This window comes from Ursus arctos, unplaced genomic scaffold, assembly GCF_023065955.2.
Source record: "Ursus arctos isolate Adak ecotype North America unplaced genomic scaffold, UrsArc2.0 scaffold_9, whole genome shotgun sequence".
In the NCBI taxonomy this organism is placed as follows: domain Eukaryota; kingdom Metazoa; phylum Chordata; class Mammalia; order Carnivora; family Ursidae; genus Ursus; species Ursus arctos.
In genome coordinates, this window is record NW_026623111.1 from 36,584,133 (window position 1) to 36,596,229 (window position 12,097).

At 32.6% G+C, this 12,097-nt stretch overlaps 1 protein-coding gene across 1 annotated transcript in view; it reads right to left on the reverse strand.

Annotated features, from left to right (window-relative positions):
• Window positions 1-6,653: 6,653 nt before the first annotated feature.
• GABRG1 (gamma-aminobutyric acid type A receptor subunit gamma1) overlaps window positions 6,654-12,097 on the reverse strand; it is a 74,247-nt gene continuing 68,803 nt past the window's right edge. The window contains exon 9 of the mRNA XM_026508826.3: window positions 6,654-6,923. Within this exon, the coding sequence (XP_026364611.1) occupies window positions 6,654-6,923 (270 nt within the window). The remainder of the gene's footprint in view (window positions 6,924-12,097) is intronic.

A 12,097-nucleotide genomic window follows, 5' to 3' on the forward strand; every position in this document is an offset into this window, starting at 1 on the left:
ACAGAACTGAGTAGGTTGTGTTTTAGGTCTAAACTTCTCTTTTGTGAAGAAAACCTGTTCTAGTGTTAGAATATGAACAATCATTTCGTCATTGGAGTAGTTTCATGTAATTGAAAGGTAAGGGTCTCTAAATTTAATTTCAGGTTATAGGCATTTGAGCTTGGAGAATGAATCTAATATACCGAGCCTCAGTATTCCCATCTGTTAAGTAGAGCTCTTTGCTCTGGATACTACATTATTAATATAGAATGCTTAAAGTTCCAGACAATGACAGGTGCTCAATAAATATTAAATCTTCCTCCATCTTCTTCAGTATTTTATAGAAACAACATTGGACCTGAAGGAAAACTCATTAACTCTTTTTTTAAGTACTCTGCCATCATGGCAGAGAAGAGAGAACTGCAAGGGTGAAGCAGAAAATACCCTCTTTGCTGATTTTCTGACTTGAAATATTCCGTCACTATTTCCTCAAGTGAAATAAGACATTTTCATGACAGGGAGTATTTGGAATGGTCTGGGTACGAATTCATGTAACATATATTGCTCTCATTGACTCACCTGGGGAAGAGTATCTCACAGTTCATATTAGGATGAAATCACAGGTTGTTAGAATTATCCAGAAAATCATAGTCTTTGTAAAATCATGGATAAATATGAGCTATTCTTACCTACCTTTTTATAGTTCAGTTCATTTTCAGATCTCTCTATTAAAGAGAAACCCTTACATTTATTTTCTTCATTGGGAAAACGTGAAACAACACTGATCAAAAATTAACTTCAACACTAAAGTCATGATAATAGAGTATAAAACAATAAAGGGACATAGTTGTGTGAAAACTATTTTAAAAAACATGTTTTAAGAGAACATAACACTTTTTTTCATTAGAAGTTACTGACTTTATTTTGCACTTAGAATCATGAAAGTACAGAATACTTTGAAAAGTTGAGATACCTTTGCCACACACTCAGAAAATGCTCCCCAAAATGCTAAGGCAGAAGTAGACAACAAAAGCCATTACAATCATAAGCCATAAGACTTTATTATATGAAGTGACCGGATATACTTAATGGATGCAAATAGCTGTTATTACAGTAATTTATCGAGATCCAAACTATTTCCATTTAGGTCAGCCATGTCTTTAAAATCTGTTCATTAGCCCTTTGTGTTTAACTGCCTTACAGTTATCATAGGCTTATCTTACCCATTCACAGATTCAAACTATTCATGATCCAGGTACATTTCATGGTCCAACAATAAAAATTTATTTATTTATTTTAAAACAAATATTTCAGAAACTGAGAATATAAATCAACTTCCTGGATTTGTCTGGTCCCACAGCAACCTATTTCTATTGCCAGTTTTCCTTTCTTCATTGTCCAAATGCATTATTTTTTTCTTTCTCAGGAAGAAAGAAGAGAAAATTACTTGAAGAGAAAGCCCTTTCAATGAGAAACAGATTTAAATATACTACTACTACAAGGAAACATTATTACTACTAGTAATTATTACTACTAGTAATTATTACTAGTAATAATCTGGACAGACCTGCTTTATGATTTGTATGTTAGATTATTCTTTTCCTCATCCCTAATGTGGGAAAAACAGAGATCAATAGAAAAAAATAAGCATTTGATTAAAATGTTCAAAGTAACAGCAAACAAGATTGTAATGCATCCTTAACTTGCTTTTAATGTTTTAGTGTCTATTTACACACACGTCTGTACTGTTCACTACAGGACCCCTGCTCTCCTCACACACACCGTGTCACTCCGTTAATGCTGCCTGTTAATCACAGTTCCGTCTCCATTTTCCTTTCTTATTCCGGGGCTAGCTTTCCTTCTCCATCACTGAACTACTGTCACCGCAGTACTAACCTTCTTCCTCCCTCACCTCATGTTTTAGTTGCTCCCTAACTGGCTTTGGCTTTTCTTACTCCAAACATTGCACACCAATAAGAGGAAACATCTACAGTATTAATAATGGCTATATTCTACTTAAGTATCTTTGTGCACTCTCCGTGAATTTAGAATATCACCCAGCCCCCTGCAGTTTGTATTCTTGCCTCTTTACTATAGGGCCTGACCTATCTTTGTTTGTCTCATCTTTAATTGTCTCTATTTGCATCTTAACTTTCAATTAAAATGGAACTTTTATTTGTGCCCATGCTTCTGTTTCTTCATTCAAGCTGTTTACTCGACTAGAAGTGTGATCTCTATTTAACCTCACCTAGTGACATATTGAATTCTCAAGCTCCCATCTGTAGAAACTTTCCCAGTTATCCTCCCTCCCTTAAATTGTATAACTCATCCTCTCACTATATGTTTCTTGAGAGTTCATCATTATATATCCCCTGTTGTGCTTCATCCATAGAAAGTGCTGCATAAATATTTTGCATTAGGTTATGTCTCTTCCAAAATGCAAAGACAAAAAAAGGCAGAACTGACTTTATATTTACTAGAGCAATAATTATGGTCAATAGTGTTTGGAAACTCCATTTGGAATCTTTTTTTTTTAAGATTTTTTTATCCATTTTTAGAGAGAGATAGAGAGAGAGAAGGGAAGGCAGAGAAAGAGAGAATTCCAAGCAGACTCCATGCTGAGCACGGAGCCCCAGGGCCTGATCCTATACAGACCCCGAGATCACAACCTGAGCTGAAACCAAGAGTAGGATGCTTAACCCACTGTGCCACCTATGTGCCCCCATTTGGAGTGTTTTTGGCAGTGATTTGGTAATGGTTTCTGTGACTTTACTGTGACTTATCAAGGGCTTTATAACACTGAAAAAAAAAATGATGACCGAGAGAAACATGAGACCAAGTATGTCTGGACTTCATATGGCAAGACATTGAGAAATTAAGTAAATTTGATGATGTAAAGAAAAATAGCTTGGTCAGAAATTATTTTCAAAAATGTTTTTAGTGGGACAAATGTTAACTCATTAAATGTCCACTGAATCACTTCAATTCCAGTGCTAAGTAAGATCAATGAAATAATTGAAATGTGGTATCTTGCTATAGGAAATTTTCCAAGTGAAAATGGGCCCTGATATAGAAGTTTGATAATTTTATGTATGTACTTATTCATTTATTAGGTGCTTATTCAATTATTAGTTATTAATTTAAATTTTACTTGAGCAAATGATCATATCTAAAGCCCCATTTGTGTAATCAAAGTACAAAATGCATTTTGTTACAATATAATGACTTGGGGGAGCCCCTTAAGCTTCTGCCTTCAGCTCAGGTCCTGATCTGGAGTCCCAGGATCAAGCCCTGTGTCAGGGTCCCTGCTCAGTGGCAAGTCTGCTTCTCTGTCTCCCTCTGCCCCTCCCCTTGCTTGTACTCCTTCTCTCTCTCTCTCTCTCTCTCTCAAATAAATACATAAAATCTTAAAAACAAAACAAAACAAAACAAAAAACAACATATTGACTTGGAATACAATTTCCCATTTTACAGTTATGGGCCCCTTGAGAGTACTATCAATCATTCTTTTTGAAGCTAGATCATTGACAAGCATGCAGCCCTCAATTTTGGCCTTGCTATAAAGCAAAATTGCAGCATATTTTATGACTGTATATTAAAGTCAGATATGGGAATACTAAAGGAAAAAACAACCTGGTGATTTTATAGTTACACACAGTTACTGTGTTTTAACCTATATTTGATCAGTTTTAGTAAGTCCTTAATGAAATCTATGTCTTTAAAAACATCCAATAAATTGTCTGATTTCTATTTACATCAAAACTTTATACTTAGATTTACTGAGGAATTTTGCCCTTTCCCTACCAAATTCTCAAGGAGGCTAAGTTCTTTTTTTCTTTTCTTTTCTCTTGCTTTCCTTCCTTCTTTCTTTCTGTCTTTTTTTTTCCTCAGAAACTACCTGGCATTTTAGGAATTAATTTCAAGCGAGCCTAAGTTTTTCTGTGCAATTCAAGGATAAATAAAATATTATCATGCAATTCTGAACTCGAGAGAATAAAATTGTGCCAGTCACAATTTCCCTTCTCAGAACTTCAGATCCTGGTCACATATTTAAAGGATGGGTCTATATGAATTAATGTTTTCCCAAATGATTCTAAATCCTTCTGTTCCATTTATCCTTCCTAGCCTCTATACCCTCTTCTTTGGTCTATGTTAGTGTTAAAACCATTTAAAGCAGCTAAGAAGCGCAAATTCCAGTGACCAATAAATTCAGATATAACTCTGAAAGGAAGATTTTTTAGAAATTTGTTTCTCAAGATGGTAAAACTTCTTGAAAGAAGAGAGGGACAGGAATTAGACTGCATTCCCTTTGAAAATAAGTTCCGCATATTTCCTGTAAAGAGTCTAGCTGCATTTTCACCTTTTTGTTCTCATTTTTAGAAATACTAAGATTTGTGCACCTTTCTTTCTGATCTATATATTTGAATAAAGCTGCTCAAAATTCCACTTGTTTTGAAAACAAAGTGCTTGTTTCGATGATCTATACAATGAATGTATATAGTAAAGCATCTTTCATATTTTTATTAATTTAATTTCCACTTGTTAATATTGCCAACATTTAAAGCCAAGTTAATGGAACACCAATGAAAAAATCAAAGCTATTTATATTAAGCATTTTAAGTATTTTAAAATACAGTCATGCTCAGATAGAGTTGAAGAATCCCAGAATTAAAATTGCCTTCATGAAAATGAACAGATTATAGCTTAGAACATGGAAATAGCCATAATACATTTTAGTGAAGTGTTTTATTCTTCATGGATACTTCATTTTCCATTTATCCATAAATGAATGTTCACATTAAGAATATCCATCAATAGTTATAAAAATGAATGCATGAATAATTTGTAAGTGAATATATACATGGCCAAAGTTTAATTTGGCTCTCCATTCAAAAAAGGTAGTGTCGGTGGATATTGGGGCATTATCACTCAATTCATGCTTACATTTTTTCAGAGGTTTATAATCAAATTTAAAAAAATTCTGATTTAGTTGAGGAATGTACAATGAAATGTATTTAGATTAAAAAAAAAAAACCTCTATATTCTATAAAGATAAGCATACCCATGCCAGAGCCTTACTCATGTATTCACTGACCATGTGGGGGAATCACTGTATTAAAAACTAGTATCAAATGCTCAGGTATTATCTCCCTCCACATACCATAGGATAAGCTTTGATCACAAAACTCTTTATCCTCATACTTGCTCTTGGCAATGGAAACAATTTTTAAAGGTTTTCTCCAAGATCACCTTGGTGATTTCCTGAAAAATTAGGTGGTGGTGAATGAATGTGGAGTTCTTATAAACAATTGATATGCCAAACTATTTACAGGAATGTAATAATTAAGCCTAAATTTAACTCTCCTTTTAATGAAAGAGGCATTGGGGAAACTATTAACCAATAGGCTTTACACTATAGTGTGTCTTGCTCTGTTCCTATCTTAAGAATTTAGAGAGCTCCAACACTCATGTTCCTTAGAGGTACCTCTAAAGGAACTCCACTTTTAACATGATCTTTGAGCCTGCTCTCATTTTTTTAAAAAGAGAACATCATAACAATTTACAGCAAAGATATAAAACCGACAGTGTCCAAACATAGGACCTGGCAAAGACAATATACGACACACACCTAAAACTATATTTCTAGGATGTTTTTAGTCTGACAATTATTAATAGTACATATTTAAGACCATATCCTCAGTATGAACTGTTACTCAATTTGCTAGATAATAATTCTTTGCCCACAATGAGTAAATACAAGCACTGTTCTTCAGTGTTTTTGTCAATTTAGAGAATGTAACACTTTTGTAGAACATAAAGAAAAAATCAATTCTTCCTGTATTTAATTTCAGTGTTGGTATATCTAAACGTTTCAGTGTTAACTTCATACTTCATAAATGCTGTGAGGCAGAGAATAAAATGGTTACGTGTAACTTTTTTTTGGTCTGTATTTAAAAGAAATTACTTTGGCGGTTTCCATCCTAGTTTGTAAATCACCAAAACTAAAGTAACTACAGTTCTATTTAATATTGAATCAGGAAATGGACTTGATTAAAATACAGATAAAAATTGGCCTTTTAATAAGGTAAAAAAATTGGCCTTTTCTCCTAATTTGATTTGTTCTTGGGAGTAAAACATCTGGATAGAAATGCCGGGAAATCATCGCTTTCTGGTTTTAATTAGCTCTATTCCAAACTGGGCATACAAATAAAAAGTAAGAAAAAAAATCAAAATAACAATATTTTCTAAGCAAAAAATTACTATGTAAACATTAGACATGAGATTAGGTTCCCATTACAAACTATGATAGATTATATTTAAATAAAATATTATTAAAGTTATTAAAGTATTCCATCTTTAAAATATGAATGACAGAACTTATGAATTCAAAATCCTAATGGGATACACATAAAATAAATAAGATTAAAGTAAAAATATATAATAGTATTTTACTATACTGAATTTTGCAACTTACTTCTTTTACATACATTTAAGTAAATTAACATGAAGGCTGCTACTTTATTTACCTGTGAATCAATTGAATAGTTACAACGCTTTTACATTTTAACCATTGATTTCTCTGCATTTTAAATTTAAACTTCATATTATTGAAGTGCAATAGATTATATTGGATTTAGTTAAACTTCTTATGATTTTTGCCTGGTAAATAGAACTTACAAGTAAAGATAACCAACCCAATAAACCAGATTGAACAGGGCAAAAGCTGTTGGGAAAAATATTCGAGAATAGGAGTCAATTTTAGCAATGCGTATGTGTATCCTTCCTTCCCTCCATGACCCTGTTCTGCAGTCTTCAAAGCAACAGAAAAAGCTGGCACAATCTTTACCCTCCAAACACTGATACCCATAATCCTCTTCTCCATGTGGCAGAGAAATGCTATTCATTGGAATCAGAGTGGATCCAGGATGGAGTCCAGGAGACACCTGAGTAAAATAATAAATGAGTTTTTGAGAAAAAATACCGTAAAGAAAGATCAATTTGTCTCCTCAAGGCAAAGTCTAAAAGACTGATATGCAATAAAAATAATCTTAGTTTACAGAAATCAAAGAGGTGGTCAATCCTAATGTGTTTTTAGATTATAATTTACTTTGTAAGACATAACTTAGTATTATTTTACATTCCAAAGACCGTGCAGAAAATATACCCTTCAAATATGCAATATATCTTATAGCTTTAGAAAACTGACCCACTAAAATATTGTTAACCATGAATCTAATTCTAAAACAAAAATAAACTCTATATTTCTCTATTTTACACTAAAACATTCACAGTGCTATATGTATCTGTTTGCTATTATTATATTATGTAACTTATTTTAGTGATAATGAGAACAAATAGCAGAGATGACAATTTGATAATGCAGAAAAGCTTTGGGGAGCTGTGAATGAATAAAAAAGACATGGGTTGGGTTTGTAGCAGTGGAGAAGGCATCATATTTGGGAGACAGAATATGCAGGAGTTAAAAACTCAGGTTAGAGAACAACTGTGTCCAAAATTCCACTCATTCTACCAATATAGCTATCCTTACAGCTGGAATTATATTGGCACCTAATCTTTGTGATGGCTGCGATGAGTAAATGTCATGGTTTATTTAAATGATGAGTGCTCCATCTTGCCCAGTTATAATAGTTACTATTATCAGGATTATTTGAGACACATACCAGATTAACTTTTTATGATACCAGGTTCTGAATAATACTTACATAATAAAAAGATTTAAAAAAAAATGTTTAAAAAAATCAAGCAAATCTGGGATGCCATGAAACACTAAAGCAATCACTTTGGGGTCAGACAGGCTTGGACAGAAATTCCAGCTCTGCCCAGGAGAGTTAAGTCACTCTGAACAGAAAATGTTAGTGCTCTTCTTTCTATCTCTGTGTCTTCTCCTATACAAAAGTCACAATAATTCATAGATCCATTTGATAATTAAATGAGAAGATGTACATAAAGCACAAAGCAAAACATTTGAAACATAGTAAGTATTCATCATAGGTAATCTTATTGTTGTTTTCATTGTCATGCTAGTGTTGATGCTTGAAGAAGAAATACCACCATTTGGTATAAAATGCATGCTTAAACAAGGAACAGTAACAACAACAATATGGACCTCATAAAAAATGCTACTGGAAAATAAAACCCATTAATGGACTCTTGAATAAAATGGCAATTAAAACATTAATGAAGACTGCAGCTTTAATAACCCTTCCTTCAGAATTTCTGCGTATTTTAGGGGTTATCTTAAAATGTGAATCTTACAACTTATTATAATTGGTGGCTTTATCATCTAAATACTAAATATAATGCTGAGATTATAAAAATTACTTTAACCATATCTTAAATTCTTCCTAACGAAAATGTTTACATCATTTTTTCATCCTGCATTTTGAAATAAAGAAATTTCAAAGCCATGAAAATCAAACATTGTGTAGAAAAGCTTTTAAAAATTAAACGCAAAAGAGAATTTTTAAAAAGTTGGACCTATATTCAAATCCATTTTATTTTGAATCCAAACCACTAAATATTAAAATTCAGTAGATGTAAAAGTAGCAAATAATCATGTTTAGTGATATTTTAAAAAGATAAATGCATCACACAAGTCATAATATTAAAAACAAAATGTGCAGCCTGAAGATAAGGAGCAATGCCCTAAACACAAATAAATTCATGACTCCTCTTGCCTGGATATATCATAAAAAGCAGAAGCAGTATATTATTAAATGTTAATGACATATCTTTTGAGCTTGACCCTTGGGGATACTTGACTAGACTCCAAAATTTTAGTGGAACAGTAAAATTAAGTACAAAATGAGGCCAATTGGTATTCATTTCCTTGTCACTTAATACTTAAATAGCATATGTTCAAATGTTGATCAGAGTGAAAAGTGATTAAAATACAAGTTTGTTAGTTGGCAATTTCAAGGTTATATGGCACAAAATACATTCCATATATCACTCAGCACTGCCATAAATAGGAAGACGGTGTGTTTGTTGGAAGATATCAATTGTGCATGAGGGGGATAATTAAATATGAAAGTGCCCAAAAGTGGAGAAAAACTGTAAGTGGTTCATTTTAAAGCTGGACTAACCTCTGGTGGTCAAAATCATGGAGAGTTTCTACTACAGTGACACTGTCAACTGACAATTTTCCAGTTTCCTGCTGCCCCCTCAAAACACCACAAGTTCATATAGTGAAAGAAGCTACACTTTAATGAATGATGGATGTGACTAGACATAGCCTTTATAGATGCTCAGAAAAATATCCCAAGAGCTGACACAGTAGCAATAAAATAAACTATTTTGACACATAGATTGTGACCTGGAAACCACTAAAAGAGTAACCAGAAGAATATATACATTCCAAACCTTATTTATCTGAAGTGCAGCTGTTTTACCCATCTTATAATTTCTCAAATAAAACTTCTCTTGCCCCCCAAAATAGCAAGCATTGAAAAAAATAAAAAATAAATCAGTTTACGTAATATAAAAAGAAACTACATAACTGAATAGGAGTCTCTTTTACATTAAATAATATAGTTTTGAGAATATACCATTTTGTCGTTATTTGGAAAAGTCACTAAGAATATAGCTGAATTTAACATTATGAGAAATTGATCCCATTCTCATTATTAAAGATACGTTTGTCTGATTATTTATTAAATGTTACATTATTTATATATTAAAGGTTTATTTATTTATTATTTGAGGGGGGGTTAGGGGCAGAGGGAGACAGAGAAAGGGAGAGAGTCTCAAGCAGACTCCCTATACAGTGCGGAGCCCAACATGGGGCTTGGTCTCTAATATCATGACCTGAGCAGAAACCAAGTCCAATGCTCAACTGACTAAGCCACCCACATGCCCCCCACCTTTACTTTTTTAAGATTTATTTATTATTTGAGAGAGAGAGAGTAAATGCTACATTATTTATATATTAGTAATAGAGTAAAGTGTACAAAGTATATTTCAGGCACCAAGATACACTAATGCCAAAGAAATATTAAGTAGTAAAGAAAACATTTATGTACAAATTATATGTATGTGTTTGTATATTATAATTATTGTATCATATACTGATATCATCAATGTTATTAAATATTAGTAATATGAATATCAAACATTATTCGGTCATGTTACTGATATTATGAAATATTAACTAATATCACCATTATTAGTGTCCCATTTAAAACTTTGCATGCGAGAATACAAGCCTAGGCACGGGTTTTCTCCACTCCACTTTTATAAAATCCCATTTAAGTATCAGTCGGGATTTTAAAGACTATAAAATCCACATCGGTGTTAAAAACAGACATGAGGTGGATCTTGGTGATGCTGAGCAGCCAATCAGCATGTCAGAATTCGTACTAAGTTTTTGAAAGACAAAGAACAGGTGAAAATAGGCCGACAGGTAAGGTAGACCAAAGGAAGCCACACTTCAGAAGAGGCTCAGAAAATGGAAACCTGAGTGTGGGAGCTATTGTTCCCACCCAGGATGCCTCAGAAACACTTTAATGCAGGACGAATGGAAATGATAAGCAGGATGGAAAACATGGCGTTAATTAATGTCCATTTTTCAGAATAGCTACAGCTGTTTGAACCATTGCTCATCTGTGCATGTAAAGAAGTAGAGATGCTGACAGGTTGGTGTCTGCTCACGTTTAGAACTCTGTAACTTCCAAAAATAAATAGACAGATGAATTCATGCCATTCCAGGGACGATTATGACTCGTGGAGTTAGTATTGGAATGTTCTAGTGAGACCCTCATCATCATTTAGAATGTGTGTATTATGTCTGGAAGCAGTAAGATGTCATGCTCCCCATCCACACACATGAAAATGAAATGTGACAGTTGAACATTCAATAGTTACAGGCCAAGCTTGCAGGGCCTACTGGAGAAAAATCACCAAGAACTTTCAAGGTAAACTAACAGTATAAAGGAAAAACATGAAGACTGATTCTAATAATTCAGGAAACATAAAAGAATATTAAAATTTGAATTAGTTCACTCAGAAATACTTGAAGGTATGTTGTGTCCACTTAAGGAAAACAGGTGGGAGAACAGATAGAAAATGAGAGCTCTCAGAAATTCAAGAAGTTATTGTAAATTTAAGAAAAAAAAACTAAAGCATTGTTAAATAAAATCTTGAGGAAGGAAGTTGCCCACAATATACAAACAAAATATACCTCAATAAAAAATATGATAAAAAGAAAATCTGAAATATGTGGATAATTAACCAAAAGGTCTAAAATCCATCTAATAAGAATTTTAGAGGAGAAAACAGAAATAAATTGAATTAAAGAATTAAGAAAATTCCCAGAAATGAAAGCTAGGAATATTAAGCAATGAGGAAATGAATAAGGTAAAAAAAAAAAAACAGAAAGTGTACTGATCCGTAAGAAATTTTATCACCGTGGAAAAAGATATGAAGATAAATATTTTCAGGTAGGAAAAGAAAAAGCTTTACTGACAAAGAAATAATCAGATTGGCATTATAATTGGTGATAATAATGAATTAAGAAGTAGATATTCAAGTATATTATTTAAAATTCAAAAATTAACCAATAATTATTAAAGGTAAGATAAAATATTAAGGAAAGAATAAGAAGGAGACAGTGGGAAAGCTGTATTTTTTTTTTTTACACCAAAGAGTTATGACTATATTGAAGTCTGGTACCTCAAGAATCAGAACTATAGTGGAAATAATCATCAGAGGAAAGTAAGGGCAAAAATTGTTAAAATGTGGTTAATTCTGAAGACAAGAGAGCAGAGTTTCAAGGCAAATAATTTTATTCTTTACTTATACATTTTGCATTGCTCAATTTGTTCATGTGTTTCAACCATGCATGTATATAACTATTAAATTTAATTTTTTAAATGAGAATTTTTACTTGTGATTAATCTGGTCCCTTTCAGCTGTAATATGATGGTTTTAGTAGGAAGAGAAATATCAAGGAGTGTTATTTGGAAATCAAGGTTAAAAAAAAAAAAGAAGCTGTTGGTGGTGGTATTTATATACCTCTACAGAAGCATTATATGACCATTGTCACAACTGATCTTAAATGGCTATTCTATCCATTGAAAACATCCCACATCCACCAACT